At 39.6% G+C, this 19403-nt stretch overlaps 1 protein-coding gene across 1 annotated transcript in view; it reads left to right on the top strand.

Annotated features, from left to right (window-relative positions):
- ZYG11A (zyg-11 family member A, cell cycle regulator) overlaps positions 1-18860 on the top strand; it is a 58388-nt gene extending 39528 nt beyond the window's left edge. Inside the window, exons 6-14 of the mRNA XM_060142587.1 lie at positions 1867-1931; positions 3274-3373; positions 3472-3525; positions 7318-7479; positions 7813-7857; positions 11718-11912; positions 14068-14129; positions 14532-14629; positions 18697-18860. Coding sequence (XP_059998570.1) covers positions 1867-1931; positions 3274-3373; positions 3472-3525; positions 7318-7479; positions 7813-7857; positions 11718-11912; positions 14068-14129; positions 14532-14629; positions 18697-18860 — 945 coding nt within the window. The remainder of the gene's footprint in view (positions 1-1866; positions 1932-3273; positions 3374-3471; positions 3526-7317; positions 7480-7812; positions 7858-11717; positions 11913-14067; positions 14130-14531; positions 14630-18696) is intronic.
- Positions 18861-19403: the final 543 nt, after the last annotated feature.

Raw genomic sequence — 19403 nt, 5'->3', positions numbered from 1 at the left:
ATGTCAGAGTAAGCAAAGTTTTCTTAGGATACAAAAAGCATACATCATAAAAGAAAAATAACAAATTGGAATTCATCAAAGTTAGAAGCTTCTGCTCAAACACACACAGACATTAAAAAATGAAAAGGTAATCCAGGGCTGGGGAAAATGTTCATTTTATGTATATGACAGAGGACTTTTATCCAGCATGTGAAGAACTGTTTGCCTTGTGACACAAGACAAACAAACCAATTTTTTAAGAAGGCAAAAGATTTGAACAGATACTTCACCAAAGAAGATAGGCAGATGGTAAATGAGCACATGAAAAGATGGTCAGTATCTTTAGCCATCAGGGAAATGCAAATTAAAAGCACATTTGGATACCACTGCACACCTAGGTACCACTACACACCCCCTAGATTGATTGAAATAAAAAACTGACAATACCAAGTGTTGACAAGAGTGTAGAGAAACTGAAATTCTCATATATTGATGTTAAGATAAAATGGTAAAACCACCAGTTCGACAGTCTGGTAATTCCTTTGAAAGTTAGACATGAAAGTCCTCTTTCATGCTACGTAATCATTTTACTCCTAGAGAAATGAAATCATATAACCATATAACGACTTATACACAAATGCTCATAATATCTTTATTCATAATCCCCCCCCAAACTGAAAACTTAATGTCCAGCGGCAGGTGAGTAGATAAACAAATTGTGATACATTCATATAAGGAAATACTACTTGGTGATACAAAGGAATGAAGTACTGATACATATACAACATGGATGAATCTCAAAAACATTATATGCTGAGCAAAATAAGCCAGACGCAAAAGAGTAGATACCATATGATTTTACTTATGTGAAATCTTAGTAAAGGCTAATCTGTAACGACAGTATAATTTTCTGGGGCTGGAATTTTCAGGGTTGGGATTGAGTGGAAGGGGGCACAGTGGAACTCTTTGGGGTGATGGAAATATTTTTTATGTTGCTTGTGGTGGTGGTGGGTGGTATTGTTACACATCTTTATAAATTTGTCAAATCTAATTGAAGTGTGTACTTAAAATGGGAATCGATTTATTAAAAATACAAGGAAGGTGGTCTTTCCTTGTTTAAAAAAAAAATCTGTATTTCCACTTTCTCTTGAAAAGTTGGATGATCCTTCTCAATTCAGTCTTAATTCCTGCATGGCAGTCATCAGTTGGAGCTGAGTAACAACTGCCCCTATAGAAGGGTATGAATTCTCCAGTTTGCCATAATTCCTACCACTGCCCTATTGTTTCGTACTCTGCTTTCTTCACTTGTTTATGTTACTGCCTAGTTCCTGCTGGCATTTCAGGTTTGCTATCCCTGCCTCATACACTGCTGTCATGGCAGTGCATGTCACTGGCCTACTCATGGCCTTTCAAAGAGCTGTTATATTTTTCTATTCCTAAAGCTTTCCTAGAAGGCCTTTTCTCTTTCTTTCCTATCTTTAAAGGCATAGTTCAATCCCTACCAATCATAGGTAGAAAGTAGAAGCTCTATCACAGAATTAGTTATGAGATCTGGTAAAGGCATTTATCATTCAGTAGATGGGCCAGACTTCCGGTAATTGATTTGGACTGACACACAGGCAGGCAACTCTCCACGTAGATCCTTCTAGGGTTCAGGGAGAAGGGAGACTGCCTCTTTGCCAAAAAAGGGAAAGATTGTTCTTTAGGCAAAGGTGAATGTTACAGAGTTTAATAGTAAGATTAAATGAAGAACTTGGAGAGGACCAGGTACGCAACGAGCTCTCAATAAGAAAAGCTTATTAGTAGCACCTTCCAAATGTTTAATTGGAACCTTTATTTAGAATGAGTATACATTTGCTCAGAATTACTTTTCTTTATTCCGTTAAGTTACAGAAGAATTGCCTTCTCTCCTTAACCAATTCCAGGATTCTTGTGGATGTTCCATTTGACAGGCAAGTATAAAATTGGATTATCTGATTTTGGGGTGTTGACCAGTGTTACTCTGAGCATTGTTGGCTTTTGGTTGTTAGCCTAGCAAGGGTCTGATTAAGGCTGGGATAAAGTGTTTGGGGAGAAGGTTCTGTTGAGATTTTTCCACAGAGGTGTTCGGAAGTACTATACTTGCAAGTGTTGTCTCCCAAAGTGTGATTCCAGTTTAGGGCAGTGGGTGGTAAGAACATGGGCGCCAGAGAGTAAAACATCGAATCGAGTCCTAGCCCTTTCATTATCTTTGTGCGTAAGTTTCCTCATTTTTAAAATAGTGACTCTTATGAGGATTAGATATGATGTTTGTAAGGTACTTATCACAGTGCCTAGCATAAGAGTGCAGACTGTTCTAAATATTAACCATTCTTTTTGTTATTATTTTATTGATAATGCTTTTTTTTAAAAAAAAAAACAACACAAAACATCATTGTAGACTCCAGAGGGGTTCCTCTTGAGGCCATTGTAATCTCTCAGATTCATGAGTTCCAAAACATTAATAATCGTTGCCATTAATAATAGTTGCTGCCAACAGGAAAATTAGCCACAGCCTGGTATGAACAAAGCCCATGATTTATGCATGCAAGGTTGTAGGCTAAGCCATTCTCAAATCTAATTAAAGTGTGTACTTAACATGAGAGTTGACTTTTAAAAGTACAGTAGGGAAGGTGGTCTTCCTCATTAAAAAAAAAAAAAATCTGTATTTTCACTTTCTTTTGACAAGTTGGAAGCTCTTTTTCAACTAGCCTTCATTCCTGTATAGCAGTCATCTGTTGGAGCTGAGCAAAAGCCGTGAATAAAGGGCCATGAATTCTGTCTAGCTAAGTGATTTGTTTGCTGTGGCATTTTAGCACTGTCTGCGATTCAGATCATAAATTACTACCTCTTGGGAACTTATTTCCTTTTTCGGACCCATCATAGTTGACACTGCTAAAAATAAGTCTTTTTTAGGTCTGTCAATCTTTGAATCTTGTGCATTTTGCTCACATTCTTTTTTTTATCGCCATGCCTCGTGGCCTTGTGGGATCTTAGTTCCTGACAAGGGATCGAACCTGGGCTCTTGGCAGTGAAAATGCATAGTCCTAATCACTGGACTGCTGTGCAGTTCCCACTCACGTTCTTTTTTGCATGCTCTCCTTTTCCTCTTCTGATTTTCTCTTCTTTTTGCCAAATGCTCTTTGCTTTCATAGTGGAGGCTTTACAGGTCCAAGACTATTTTTGTTAAACAAGATTTGTTGGGGAGGCTAACTGGTTTCTTCACCTCTCATGTAGTTTCACAAACTTTATTGTGAGAAAAATACTGTTTTTTAGGTTCGATGCTGCCAAATTTGTTATGAGATGGCTCTGTAAGCATGAAAACCCCAAGATGCAGACAATGGCAGTGAGCATAACCTCTATTCTAGCCCTGCAGGTATGTGATCGCTAAATGCAAAATTTCTCTCTCCCTAGTCTTGGTGGAGCTTTGATGGAGGTCTAACATTTCACTTTCGGCTTTTTGTTTGTTTATAGCTCTCACCTGAGCAAACTGCACAACTTAAAGAAGAGCTCTTCATGGCAGTTAAGGTAGGTTAATTGTCACTTCTATAACTTTTTTTTCAGTAAAAGTAATTTGTGAACATAGTTTACAAAATTAAATCATTCTAAAAAGCTTATAAAATGAACAATCTGTAAGACCTGCTACCCAGAAGAAACTATTCTATACTCATATAGCTATTTCTTCTCCATATCTCTAAATAAAATGCTTATAATTGTGGTTTCAGTCTGTCATACAGAGTGAAGTAAGTCAGAAAGAGAAAAACAAATATCGTATATTAAAGCATACATGTGGAATCTAGAAAAATGGTACAGATGGACCTATTTCCAGGGCAGGAATAGAGACGCAGACATAGAGAACAGATATGTGGACATGAGGGGACGGGGAGGGTGGGACGAATTGGGAGATTAGGATTGACATAAATACACTACCATGTGTAAAATAGATAGCTAGTGGGAACCTGCTGTATAGCACAGGGAGCTGTCAGCTTGGTGCTCTGTGATGACCTAGATGGGTGGGATGGCCGGGGAGGGGGGCGTGGGAGGGAGGTCCAAGAGGGAGGGGATATATGTATACATATAGCTGATTCACTTCGTTGTACAGCAGAAACTAACAAAACTGTAAAGCAACTATACTCGAATTAAAAAAAAAAGATTTATCAGTTTTAGATGTTATCTTGTGATTCTGCTGGTATGGTAAATAAGAATTTGGCTCTCCTACATCTATACAAATATATATCTATACAAATTACATATAAAAATAAAAATACATATCTATACAAATTACCTCCTTTCCCAACCCCCAATAAATTTATATTGCAAGTTTTAATAAATCAGTGTCTACATTATGATTATGCTAACATTGATTATGAAAAAATGTACATCGTTGTTTTATTTTGCACTTCTCTTATTCTGAGGTGAGGCTTGAGCCTTTTTCTTTTTTGGAAGACTCATTTATAATTTCTGTGAATTGTCTGTTCATGGCCTTTAGTTTTTCTTTAGGGTTGCTGGCTTTTTTCTAATTTATAGGATTCCTTTATGTTTATAGGATGCATGTAATTTTTCCCCAGTTGGCGGTTAGTCTGTTTTTACTTTATTTTTGGCATGATTTGGTACGCAGTAATTTTTAAAAAAATTTTATATTGTTGAATTTATTCTTTTCTTTTTTTTTAAAGGAGAAATGTTTGTCATTGGGTTTTTAAAAAATATTTATTTGTGTATTTTGGCTACAAAGGGTCTTAGTTGCGGCACGCTGGATCTTTGTGTGGCACATGAACTTCTTAGTTGCGACGTGCATGCAGGATCTAGTTCCCTGACCAGGGATCGAACCCAGACCCCCTGCATTGGGAGCGTGGAGTCTTAGCCACTGGACCACCAGGAAAGTCCCCAGATGCTGGCTTTAGTTTGGAGCAGAATGGAAGGCAGAGTACACTGATGCAAGGGCAAGCAGGTTGTTAGATTTTGTTAGGAAGAATAACTATGCTTCCCAGTGAAAACTTAGATGAATTGATCAAATGAGAGGAACAAGAAGATGGCAGTTAAAGTTTGGGGAGTGAGAATTATGAAATAGTAGTCTTTGGAGGGAATTCATGGAGAAATATAGTAGGATTGCCAGTACAGTTGAATGCCCTTTTGAAATTTTGAGGCAGATATTAAGAGTGAGACTCGAGCATAGTCTTTTTCAATATTCAGATTTTGGAGGTGGGGCATGAAGTAGGGTTTAACTAAGGTAGTTTTGCCAAGATGATGTGGTGGAAGAACACTGAAGTTACTGGGAATGCTAACAGTAATAGATAGAGGTAGAGAGAGATAGATATCGATATGGAGAGCAAGTGCTTAAAATAACACGGAGGGAAGTGTAGCCCTGTAGTTCTTGGAGAAACCATTTTAGGTAGTGGTACCAAAAGTTCAGGCTTTAACGTGGATGGATCTAGAGACTGTCATACAGAGTGAAGTAAGTCAGAAAGAGAAAAACAAATATCGTATATTAACGCATATATGTGGAACCTAGAAAAATGGCACAGATGAACCGGTTTGCAGGTCAGAAATTGAGACACAGATGTAGAGAACAAACGTATGGACACCAAGGGGGGAAAGCGGTGGGGGGTGGTGGGGGGGGTGTGATGAATTGGGCGATTGGGATTGACATGTATACACTGATGTGTATAAAATGGGTGACAATAAGAACCTGCTGTATAAAAAAATAAATAAAATAAAATTCAAAGATTAAAAAAAAAAAGTTCAGGCTTCAGATTAAAACAAACTAGGTTCAGCCGCTAACTAGCCATAGCCCTTAGGTAATTTACTTATCTCCTCTGCGCCTCAGATTCTTTATCTGAAAAACTGACATTGGACATGGGAGTAATATTTTGCAGTTATTTTGAGTATTTTTTTTTTTTTTTTTTAAATAGTACCTTTCTTTTTTTTTTTAATTTATTTATTTATGGCTGCGTTGGGTCTTCGTTGCTGTGCGCGGGTTCTCATTGCAGTGGCTTCTGTTGTTGCGGAGCACGGGCTCTAGGCACACAGGCTTCAGTAGCTGTGGTTCGAAGGCTCTAGGGCACAGGCTCAGTAGTTGTGGCACACAGGCTTAGTTGCTCCGCGGCATGTGGGATCTTCCCGGACCAGGGATCAAACCCATGTCTCCTGCATTGGCAGGCAGATTCTTAACCACTGCGCCACCAGGGAAGCCCTATTTTGAGTATTTTTAAGATAAAACGTGTAAAGCATCTAACCATGGGCCTGACCACAGCTGTCATTGCTTTCCCGGTCAGCCTCACTTTCTGCTCCCTCCCTTGCTGCACTCACCCTATTGGCTATCTAGGTGATTGCTACCTGCGTGGTGTGCACTCATATTCTTCTTTTGGCTCTAACAGCTTCATTTTCGTGAATTCTCTTGATGTGTTCTCTCCTGCTTGGGTAAAATATTTGAGATGGTCTCATTCCTCCTGAAAACAGACATAATCTGGTTTGTTTAGCGTTGTTATATTTTATGTATCTTTTCATTAGCTGGTTAAGTGGAAATGGCTGTCCTTTTCCTTTCACATGACAGTCTAGTATGTTTGAAAGAAACCATGAATACTGGCTTAACTTTTGTCTAGAAAAATTCTGATTTGAAATGGTATATTGGAATCTCTGTTAAATAAGTCAGTGGTTTCTTCAAGCTATTAGGACATATTATACTACAAACTAGTGTTATCCTGTAGCCATACTGACCTGCTCAGTGGTGTAGAACAGCAAACTTTTTTTTTTGCCTGGAATATTTGCCCCCCTCCCCCTTTTATGTCCTCATTCCTTGCTTAGCTGCCTTGTCCTTTTTTTCTTTTGGTCTCTTTTACATATTACCTTTGTATGGAGTCTTCCCTCTCCCACCTTTTCTAAAGAAAATTCTTAGGCTTTTATGTGTTCCCTTCAGAGCATTTACCGAAACTAAAAATTATTTTATTTAGTTGAGATAAACTGTTTTTTTTAATCTGTCACTCTTATCTGAATATGTGCCTGACTTCCAAAAGGTGTTGACTAAACATTCTCAATATGTGAATAATGGAGTAGCTGATATGTACTTGATTATGAGGTTTATTAACAAGCACCAAGAACTAGATTAAGTGCTTGATAAACTTTAATATTTTTTCCTCACAAAAGCCCTAAAAAATAGGTGTAAGTCATTTTATAGAGAGAAAGTGGGTCACAAGGCTATTAAGTGGTAGGACTTGGGTTTAGAACCGAGGTTTGATTCTAAAGCTTTTCTTAACCATTGCTTTCCGTATACTGGAATTGAGTCAGTCACTAGGGCATCTTACTCCCTGTCTCTTTGTTTTTTAGGAACTTCTAGCAATAGTAAAACAAAAGACTACGGAGAATTTAGATGACGTCACCTTCTTGTTTACTTTGAAAGCACTTTGGAATCTTACAGATGAGTCTCCAGCTGCCTGCAAGCACGTTATTGAAAATCAAGGATTGGCGATCTTCATCCAAGTCTTGGAGGTGGGAAGACAGGATTGAGTTTATGTGTAAAGTCCTTTTTAAAAATATTTATTTATTTATTTTATTTATTTATTTTGGCTGCTCCTGGTCTTAGTTGTGGCATGCGGACTTCTTAGTTGCAGCATGCAGACTCTTAGTTGGGGCATGAGGGCTTCTTAGTTGTGGCATGCAGACTCTTAGTTGTGACATGCATGCGGGATCTAGTTCCCCGACCAGGGATTGAACCTGGGCCCCCTGCACTGGGAGTGCGGAGTCTCACCCACTGGACCACCAGGGAAGTCCCTGTAAAGTTCTTTTCTTCATGATAAAGTAACCTGTATATTCTTTTCACAGACTTTTTCAGAGTCAACAATACAAAGCAAAGTACTTGGTCTTTTGGTAAGGTGAATTGTTTTGAGTTAACTCTAATTACTTAAAAAAATAGAAAGCTCACGCTCATGTAGTACCTACTATGTGCTAGGCACTTTTGTAAGCAGTTTACGTGCATTAACTCGTTTAATCTTCACACTATCCCTATAAAGTAAATACCATCATATATGAGTCATCTATTGCTGTAAACACACTACAGCTTAAAACAGCATCCATTTTATTCACTTATGAATCTGTGGGTCTAGAGTTTGAACTCAGCTCAGCTGTACAGTTCTTCTGCTGGTCTCTGTGGAGTTATTCATGTCGCTGCAGTCATCTGGTGGCTCAGCTAGGCCTAGATGCTCTAGGATGGCCTGACTCTCAGCTCTGACCGTTGGTACAGGTTGTTAGCTGGGCCTTGTGTCTCCATGAGCTTCTTCACTTGGCAGTTTCTGGGCAGCAATAGAAGGCAAGTGCACTGTACAAGTACTTCTTAAACCTCTGCTTATATCAGATTTTCTAATGTCTCACAGGTCAAAGTAGATTACGAGACCCGGGGTGTTTTCCAACAACCACTTCGCCACTTGTTTGACACCAACTGGGTGTCCTACAGTTCGATTCAGTTCACTTCTGCCACTAGCTATCCAGAGTTAGCATCAGGTCCCACAAATTAAAAAGCTCAGTCCCACAAGTCTGCCTCCACTTTAGTTGCCAGCTGTTAAGCCCAGGCCACCCCTACTTCTGACTGACTGACTTTAAATTGGGGGTTTCCACGACCCCCTCCTCAGGTTGATAATTTGCTAGAATGGCTCACAGAACTGGGGAAGGCACTTTATTTGCTATTTTCAGTTTATTACAGGATACAACTCAGAAACAGTCAAATAGAAGAGATATGTAGGGCAAGGAAGGAGGGATGTGTGCAGAGCTTCCATGCCCTCTCTGGATACACCACCTTCCCAGCACCTTGATGTGTTCACCAACCCAGAAATTCTCCAAACCCCATTATTTAGGGGTATTTATGTGGGGGTGGGGGTCTCATCACACAGGCATGATTGATTATTAATTCAATCTTTGGCCTCTCTCCTCTCCCGCTGAGGTTGGGGGCATGGGGTTGAAAGTTCCAGGCTTCTAATCAAGGTTTGGTCTTTCTGGCATCCAGCCCCCATCCAGAAGCTATCTAGGTGCCTGCCAAGAGTCACCTCATTAGAACAAAGATGCTCCAGTCACTCCAGAAATTCCAAGGGATTTGAGAGCTCTGAGTCAGGAAATAGGGACAAAGACCAGGTATTTCTTAGGCCTACGGATAAGCCCAGATTAAAGGAGGTGGCCACCCCTTGATGGGAAGAGCAGTCACATTGTTAAAGGGCATATACACAGGGATAGGGAAATTGCATTATGTTCTGCACTCTCCCATACATCGTTGTCTACATTTTATAGATATTCAGTCTGAGGCACAGAAGTGCCATTTACCCTATGTTACCTAGATAGTAAGAGGCAGAATCAGAACTCAAACTCAGGCAGTCTGGCTCCAGACCCTCTGATATTAGCCACTTTACCCTACTTCCTCTTTAACAATTGAATTAAGTGTTTAGAAATATCTTTGTTTATACTTTTATACTACCTCCCAATCAGGATATTTGTTATTGAGAGATTTCTTTGTTTCCTAAAGATAAAGGTGAAGATTTACAAAAAGTAACGAAGACATACTACTGTATGCCCCTGCAGTTTGCTGTGCTGGTGCTTCGGAAGACACAGATACATGAAAGTTAAGCCAGTATTCATGGTTTCTTTCAAACATACTAGACCGTCATGTGAAAGGAAAAAGACAGCCATTTCCACTTAACCACAAGCTGGTAGTACTAATAATGTTGGGAGGTGGTGTCAGACATGTATGCAAATACCTCTCTAATTCATGATTGACTGTGGTAAGTGCTGGAAAAGAGGCACAAAGTCCAGTGGGAGCCTTTGATTCTAGATCATGAACTCATTGAAAGCAGGGACTGTGTCTTGCCCTTTGTATCCCTAACACATACAGGACTTGGGACAGAGCAGATGTGAAAGGCTTCATAGACAGGAATACATGATTAGTATTGGAAACCTGGAAGGTACAGAAAAGTAGAAGTAAGGAACAAAGGTCATTTTGGGCTAAGAAAGAATGAGAAAATGTAATCATTTGAGGGACACCGTAATATAGAGTATCTGGAATTTTGGGAGAAGGTGGGAAGAAGAAAAACAATGGGAAATAAGGCCAGAAGGGTGGATTGAAGCCTCATAGATCTATACAATGCTAAGTATCCTTCTTTTTATCCTTTTGAGAGCCTCTCAGAATACTGAGGGTTAGGGAGGTTGTTCCTTGTCCTTCCTTTTTCTGTATGAGGAAGACCCACATTCTCCTGTAGCTCCCATTCAGTATTTTATTCCATAGACTCTTGGGAAGAAAAGGCTAATATAAAAGCCTCTGCCAAGATTAAAGAGGAACTTGGGACTCAACTGAGGTGTCCCTTTCAGTTTTGCTAAGGATCCTATCTATCATCTTGTCTCTTCTTCTTTGGGGCTGCCCATCTGGTAGACTCAATGCTGGTCATGCTGTTGACTAATTGTGTAGCTGGCCCAGGGAAGAAGGGCAGGGGGTCTAAAAACAGTGCAGTTTCTGCTGAAATCATGCTGTTAACAAGAAGGGTATAGCTAGTCTTGGGAAAAGGGGGCAGGGTGGGTCTCAAAACAGTACAATTTTCTGCAGAGTGTCTTATGCCTTTCTCAACATACTAAGTCTATAGGGTATACTTTTCTGAAAGCTGCTTTAGAAGGAGCAGTAACTGCTGCGGTCGCTTTGACTGTGTGTTTATCCTCTAAACCTTTGTTTTTTCATCTGTGTAGTGGACAGACCCTAAGTGACCAACCCCCAGTGATTATAGTTTTTTTGGTGTTCATGTCTTTGTGTAATCTCCTTCCCTAGAGTCTGGGCAGGACCTGTGACTTGCTTCTAACTAACAGAATATGGCAAAGATAATAGGATATCACTCCTGTGATTATATGACAATATGTATAAAATCCTTCTTCCTAGCAGACACTCTAGAGAAGTGAGTGGTTGGAGAAGGGAGAAGCCCACATAGCAAAAAAAAAAAAAAAAACTATGGGCAGCTTCTGGGAGCTGAGAGTGACCTCCAGCAAGAAACCCTCCTTCCTGCAGCCACAGGGGAATGAATTCTGCCAACGGTTTGAGTGAGCTTGGAAGTATTCTCCCCACCCACACCTCACCCATTGAAGCCTCCAGATGAGAATGCAGCCCAGCCAGCCCTTTGATTGCAGGCTCGTGAGACCCAGCTAAGCGAGGCCCACAGAAAGTGGGAGAGGAAAAATGTATGTTGTTTTAAGCCACCAAGTTTGTGTTAATTTGTTACACACATAGAAAACTAATACAGTACATAACGAAAATACTTCCTGCCTTTCATTGTTACTGTTAAACTTAAAGCTAATGTAACATATAGTGGGCCCCCAGGAATGTTAAGTTTTTTAGTCAGACCTGGATTTGTATTCTAGTCCAACCAGTTACTAGCAGTGTGAACCTGACAAGTCAGTCTTGCTGAGTGTCGCATTTCTTTGTAGGACTATTAAAGATTAAGTGCGATAAGGCAGATAAAAAGACATTTCAGTCTCTCTAGCTCAGTGCCTGGCACTTAGTAAGTGCTTACTCAATGATTTGTTATTCCTGATCATCCTCATCATCAAGGGGGTGGGATTGTAGGTGTTAGGCTAAGTCAGAGGGAGGAGGATGGGACTAAGTGTTCTTGTATGTATATGAGCTGAGCAGTAGGAGAGGGAGAGGAACCAGTTCCTGATTCTCCCCTCCTTTCCTGTCCCTCATATTCTCTGCTCCATCTGACCCATAGAACAACATAGCTGAAGTCAGAGAACTGTCTTCCAAGCTGATGACTGAAGATGTGGTAAAGCATGTCAGCAGCTTGCTGCATAGTAAGGAATTGGAAGTCAGCTATTTAGCTGCAGGCATCATAGCCCACCTGACATCTGACAAACAGCCCTGGATATCCCATGACCTCCAGAGGAGAGCACTCCTCCAGGATCTGGTATGAGAACCATTGCTCTTTACAAAATCCAGAGTCATCTCTTCTTGCAGAAAACTTATTTTTCTAGATCGTAAGAATTTTTGAAATATGTGTTCATTGTAGAAAATGGGAAAGAGAGAGAAAAATATAAAGAAAACATTATAAATCACCCACACCTTAACCACCCAAAGCTAATCTCTATTAACATTTTGTTGCATTCCTTCTGGTAACTTTCCTTCTATAAAAGTTATACATGCAAACCGTTTATATGGCTTATTCTAATTCTCTTTCCCACTCTCAGCTCTTTTTAAAGCTATTTCTTTTGGTGTTTACCTCCATATCGCTAACATATGTTGTTATTTCTTGACTTTGTAGTTAAAGACATTATCAATTTATTTTCCCACTTTGGAAAATGAAGATTCTTTTTCTCTTTGTCCCAATGCACACCCTTTCCTATACTTCAAGTATACATCTCCTTTCAGTACATTCAAGCACATCCTGTCTACTTCAGCTTCTCGGAGACTACTTTCCCAAGCCTTCTGTTTTTGTTTCCATCTGATTTGCTTTTTTGTATATCTGTTAGACCACTGTCATCCCAGGATATTCATTTACTATCATTCTGGAGATCCTCTTTGCTCTCTGTGTTGGATTCCCTGTTTCATGGATTGCATACCTTCCCATTTTTTGGTGTACTCCCTCATTCTCTTGCGTCATATCCTCCAGTAGCTTCCTAAGAGATATATGAAAAAGAAAATTTGAAACCTTTTAATGTTTGAAAAGGCCTTTATTTTACATTCACATTTAGTTGATCAAATGGCTAGGTATAAAAGTTAAGTTTTGAAATATTTTCACAATTTCTAAGTCATTGCTCCATTGTCTTTTATTTCTCTGTATCACTGTTGAGAAGTCCTGTGCCATTTTTCTTTGGAAGCTTTAAGACCTTTGTCTTCAGTGTTTGGAAATCACAGTGATGTGCCTTGATGTGGGTTCATTTTCATCTGTTCCATTGGCTACTTACTGCTCTGGAAGCTCATTTCCTTCAATTCTGGGAAATTTCTTTCTCTCCCTCTCGCCCCTCCATCCCTCCTTTTACTTTCCTCTTTTTTCTCCCTGCTTCCCTCTCTTCCTTTTTTTTTTGGCTGCATTGGGTCTTTGTTGCTGCACATGGGCTTTCTCAAATTGCAGCGAGCCAGGGCTACTCTTTATTATGGTGCACAGATTTCTCATTGCAGTGGCTTCTCTTGTTGTGGAGCACGGGCTCTAGGCATGTGGGCTTCAGTAGTTGCAGCACACAGGCTCAGTAGTTGTGGCTCGTGGGCCCTAGAGTGCAGGCTCAGTAGTTGTGGTGCACGGGCTTAGTTGCTCTGCGGCATGTGGGATCTTCCCGGACCAGGGCTTAAACCTGTGTCCCCTGCATTGGCAGGCGGATTCTTAACCACTGCACCACCAGGGAAGTCCCATCCCTCCCTTCCTTAATTTCTATTCTTCTGATTGAAGATTATAAGGTCGGCTTCCAACAGGCTAAACACCCACTAGAGGAAGAGAGTTGGGGGGTAAAGGAGACTCAGCATTTAGTATTTAGATTTTTCACTTTAGCCCCCCGTTTTAGCATGGTACTCCCAACCTCAGCTGTTCATGGGATTGCCCAGTCCAGAAATTTTTGTAAGGGGTGGTAGAGGAGATCTTGAAGTCTTGATTCTTTGGTACTTTCAACCAATCCTCCTATTTTCAACCCCACCTCTAATCTCACTTCCTGAAGTAATACTTTTGCCAAATATTTAAGTCTCTTGGGTGTTCTGTTCAAAATGGTTTGTTTTTTTAACCTTCCCCAGTGCTAGATCTATTAAATTAGTTACCATTTTTCTTCTGCTTTCTTCTATGTGTATTTGTCTTCTTTTAAACCGTTTGTATCATTCTGTTCATGGGATTTAAGGGAGGAGTGGGTGCATGCTCAATCTTCCATCATTAAACAGGAGCCCCTTTTTATTGCATTGTTTTCCACATGACTTTGTTTATATTCTACATATATAATGCTTATCTAATTGATAGTTGGCAGGTTAGGTATCCTAAATTTGAGTAATCAATCCCATGTTTTGAAAACTTATGTTGTTTCATATATATGTAATTATAAATGACATGAAACAATACCAGAATCTTGATATGTCTTTTTGTACAGTATACGACCATCCAGAACTGGCCAAGTTCAAGTTGTAAGATGACAGCATTGGTGACCTACAGGTAATTTCATGATGGTATAGTGCTTTTCTTAAAGCTTGTCCTCAGTCTACTCACTATGTAGAGGCCATGGTACAGTGATAAAATATTAGAATAAAATAGCATGTGTTCAAATCCTGTTTCTTTGTGATATTGGGAAAATCACTTTTAGAAAAACTCTGAGACTCAGTTTTCGTCATCTGTAAAATGAGGCTGGCAGTGTGCAAGATTGAGGGTGGAATCAGATATTGCATGTATAATGTCTCACACAGAGTATAATTTCTTAAATGCTAGTTCTGATTATATGCTCAGAAGTACATCTGTCTTGGTGAGGAATTGACCCTGGGGGGAAAATGTTGACAATTATTATTATATCCCTGATGTTAGCTTGAGTTCTGAAGAAACATCTTCTTTGTACTTATTTAGATCCTTCAAGGCATTTTTCCCACTCCTTGGCAACGTCTCTCGACCAGAGGTTCAGCTCTGGGCACTATGGGCCATGTATCATGTCTGCAGTAAAAACCGTATGTAATTAAAAAGAATAGTTTTCCAGCTATTTTTCTGTATAAGGATTAAGTTCAAGATGGAATTTTGAAAAATTGTTCACCTATGTCCTGATTTTAACACTTTTAAAAAAGCAACTGAAAAGCATTTGTATTAGGATAAAAAATGCTACAGAATTATAATTGGGGGTGTTTGTCAAGCGATATAGAAAGTGAAAGTTTGCTCCCACTCCTATTCCCCATAGGCAAGCACTGTCCATAAGTTGATAACTATACTTCCAGATACTTTTCTGTATACATGCTATAGTTAGTATATACTCTATGAGAATAGGATAATGTTTTTAGACAAAATGGGCTCATTCTGTGCATACTATACTATAGCTTGCTGTTTTTCACTTAGTAGTTTATCATGAATACTATTCTTCCTATAGTAGTACATAGATTTGCCTCTTTGTAATGGTTTGAGGGAGGCTGGGGGGCCAGATGTCAGGAGTTGGTCCCAGGCAGCTTAAATGTTTTTCCATGTTTTGCTGTTTTAAATTCCCCTTGGGAATTCTTGGCTTTTATTCTTTTTTTTTAAATATTTATTTATTTATTTGGTTGCGCCAGGTCTTAGTTGTGGCTTGTGGGCTCCTTAGTTGCAGCACATGGGATCCTTAGTTGTGGCAGGTGGGCTCTTTAGTTGTGGCTCCAGGGCTCCTTAGTTGTGCCTTGCCAGCTCCTTAGTTGTGGCATGCATGTGGGATCTAGTTCCCTGACCGGGGGTTGAACCCAGGCCCCCTGCATTGGGAGTGTGGAGTCTTATCCACTGCACCACCAGGGAAGTCCCTTGGCTTTTATTCTTTGTTAAGCATTATTATTAAAATTTTTGCTTTTATTATAAAAGAAATATAGGCTATAATTTTATACTAAAATACCTAAGATATAACTTTTAGAATTAAAGTTTTAACTATCAAAAGCATAAGCTATCTCAGAATGGCTTTGACAAGTATTGAGGCCTATATGCAAAAAAAACTATAGGAAATAATTTAGAAGCCTGAAATAATTGTGAGACATACTATACTCAGTTCTTTTCAATTCACGGATATAATACAATTCAAGTGAATGAGTAAGAGTTGAGGAATCTGAAAATTATTTTAAAGTTAAAGTGGCAGGATAAATAGGAAAGAACTGACTGAGAAAAATGGTTTTTAGGAGCTTGCCCTAATACTTCTCTTTATTTATTTATTTATGTTTGGCTGTGCCTGTGGCGTGCAGAATCTTAATTCCCAGACCAGGGATCAAACCCTGGCACCCCTTGCAGTGGAAGCGTGGGGTCCTAACCACTGGACCACCAGAGAAGTCTCTAACACTTCTCTTTAAATGGTACTGGCATATGAATAGATGGAGGCAGATCAATCAGTTTGAATGGCACTGAAACAGACTCTGGTATATTCAATTACAACAGTAGTAACTGTAACAACAACTAGAATTTAGTTGAGTATTTATATTTACTGTGTGCCAAGCAGTGTTGTAAGCTATTTATGTGTAACTTATTTAATCTTCACAACAGATAGAACAGGTAGCATTTTATTGTATTTATTGTTACAAATGAGAAAATGAGGCATAGAGAAGTAAAGTAACTTGCCCAAAGTTAAAGTAGCCTGCACCGGCAGAGATAGGGTTCTAACCTAGTGATCTGACTCCAGATCACCACTATTGATTAGATTGCTCTGTATTTCTTTGCTATATGATGTAACAATTTATTTAACATTGTTTCCAGTCTTTTCTATTACAATACAAACACTGGTTCAATGAATAATGACATTCTCTCTCTCTCTCTCACTCACACACATACTATATATTTAGGAAAGATGAACATGTGTGCTAATTAAGAGGACAGACCCCAGAATCAGACTATTTGTACTTTTCTCCCATTTACTAACTGTGGGAGCTTGAGCAAGTTACTGAACCCCTCTGTGCTCCAGTTTCCTCATCTGTAAAATGGGGATTAAAGTACCTATTTCATAGGGCTGTTATGAGAATTAAATGAGGTAACATTTGCAAAGCATTTAAGCATTGCTTGGCTCATAGTACGAGCATTTGTACATAGCACAGTATTAGTACAAGCGTAGTGCATACCATTTGTTAAAAGAAAAGACATCACTTTGCAAGCATAATCTGCAGAATACTTTTAGAATTACTGAGTCGAAGTGTTATGAATGCTTGTTTTGGTAGGTATTGCTAAACTGTCATCCAGATAATTGATTACCAGTTTGCATTCCCATCAGTAATATATTAGAGCTTCCAGTTTACTTTTATTCTTGCAAAAAGGTTTAGTTGAATTTTTTTGGGGGGGGGGGATACACGGGCTTCTCACTGTTGTGGCCTCTCCCGTTGCGGAGCACAGGCTCCGGATGCGCAGGCTCAGCGGCCATGGCTCACGGGCCTAGACACTCCGCGGCATGTGGGATCTTCCCGGACCGGGCACGAACCCGTGTCCCCTGCATTGGCAGGTGGACTCTCAACCACTGCGCCACCAGGGAAGCCCTAGTTGAATTTTTTTTTTTTTTTTTTTTTTTTGCGATACGCGGGCCTCTCACTGCTGTGGCCTCTCCCATTGAGGAGCACAGGCTCCGGATGCGCAGGCCCAGTGGCCATGGCTCATGGGCCCAGCCGCTCCGCGGCACGCGGGATCCTCCTGGACCGGGGGGCACGAACCCATGTCCCTTGCATCGGCAGGCGGACTCTCAACCACTGCGCCACCAGGGAAGCCGTAGTTGAATTTTTTGATCTTTGTCAATCTAAGGTGAAAGAGAGTCTCAGATGATGTTTATTTTAAGTAAGGTGAACTGTCTTATATTTGAATTGTCTGTTGATTTCCATTGCTCACTTTTTGTTTACTGATTTTTGGTCTTTTTCTTTTTAATTTGAAGGAACTCTTGCAAATACTTTTTCCCAGTTTATTGTCTTGATTTTGTTCATTGTTTTTACAAGTCAATATTTTGTTATATGGCCTCTGGGTTTCGGGTCATGATTATACCTTACAAAATTGATGAAAATTTTCAGCCATTTTCTTTTAAAATATTACCCTCCACCTATTCTCTCTATTCCTTTCTTGTAACATCTATCAGCAGTATCTTATACCTTCTCTGAATCTGTCCTACCATTTAAAAACAAATGTTTCCATGTCTTTGTTTCTTTTTACTGCATTCTTGGTAATTGCCTTAGATGTGTTTTTGGATCGTTTCTGTGTCTAATAGACTCTTGGACTGATTAAGAGAATCCCTTCAGACTGAGTTGTGCACATGTCCCTTCAGTACAGCTTTGTATTTGCTTCTGTCAAGTGTTCTAGAGGTTTCCCTGGGATTGGACTAATTCTTATATTAATTTCTCAGCTCAAGGGTTCCCAGAACATTTAGGGTAATATAAATTCAAACCCTATACCAACTTGGGACTGGTTATAAATTCTCAGGAAAGACTTCTCCCAGGAGTCAGGCTAAATGCAGATGTTTCATTGTCTTATCCGTTGTCTTGCCCTTTGAGGGGCCAGCTTTATGCATTGATTTTGCTTCTGACTTCCTAAGTTAAAATCTAAATTCCTAGATTACTGAAACTGACGGTCCCTTTCTGCCCGACGATAGTTACAGGTTAGGCTACACGAGCTTTAGGTGCTTTTTGCTCTTTGTGTCTGACTCCTGGACAATTCCTTTCCTTTGTGCACTCAACTATGAATTAAAAATTTTTTTCAATTATACTGTATCCAGCTCTGGTGTTTTTAGGTTGTGTAGCTCAACATATCGCCTGAACCTGAAATTTGTATCATTTTTGTAATAAAAGATGTTCTTATCCTTTTAGCTAGGATTAGAGACATTTGAAGCCTAGAGTTGTCCAGAAGTAAACATAATAAAATAATCATCCATTATCTCATTACACAAGCCAAGCATTACCTGGCATATTTCTTCTAAATTGACACAGTTTATCTGTTAATTCCTGTGTCAAAGGGCTTAAAACTTTGTACTCTTTCTTCAAAATGGTGAATGTGGTAATTTGGGAATATTTAAGATGCCAACTTGTCCGTCAGGTTTCTTCGCTTGATTTTCTTTCAGCCAGCAAATACTGCAAAATGTTAGTCGAAGAAGAAGGACTGCAGCTTTTGTGTGACATCCAGAAGCACAGTGAGGCAGACCCCCAAGCACAGCACATTGCAGCCTCCCTTCTAGATGACTTCAGAATGCATTTCATGAATTATCAGAGACCCCCTCTCTGCTGAATGCCCTTCTTATCCTCAGGGGCTTCAGAGGTGCTCTGTTGCTCAGTGTCAGGTCTTCTGCCCTGTCACCAATTGAATGTTGAATTGAAATGAAACAAGTTGTCATTGGAGTTTGTGAGTTGACTGCCTTCTTGGCCTTTTTTTTTTTTTTTTTGGTTGACTTTCTGTAACTTATAAGAAGGTTGGGTTTGTATGATAGCCATGATCCCAAATCAAGTTGGAATCATTCTGGGAATACCCTTTCAGCAGTTTTGAAAAATCAAGCCCTGGACTCTGTGTGAAGACCTGTGAGCTTGTGTTGGAACAGCTATGCCAGTTACTTTTCTCTAGCCCCGACCAATTTCTTAACTCTGAGTGTTTGTCAGAGGAAAGGAAAAAGAAAGACTTACGGGGAAACTTTGATATTTATTATTAAATTTCATGTTTGAAAGAATCTCCTAAGTTGTTATTCCTGGTTATATGAAGCCACTGGAAAAGAAGTACATGAAAAAGTTCTAGGAAACGTACACGTATAAATGTACTGTTTGGAAGGCAGAACTTCTA

Source organism: Lagenorhynchus albirostris, chromosome 2 (genome assembly GCF_949774975.1).
Source record: "Lagenorhynchus albirostris chromosome 2, mLagAlb1.1, whole genome shotgun sequence".
Classification (NCBI taxonomy): Eukaryota; Metazoa; Chordata; class Mammalia; order Artiodactyla; family Delphinidae; genus Lagenorhynchus; species Lagenorhynchus albirostris.
This window is presented reverse-complemented; position numbering and strand designations above follow the sequence as displayed.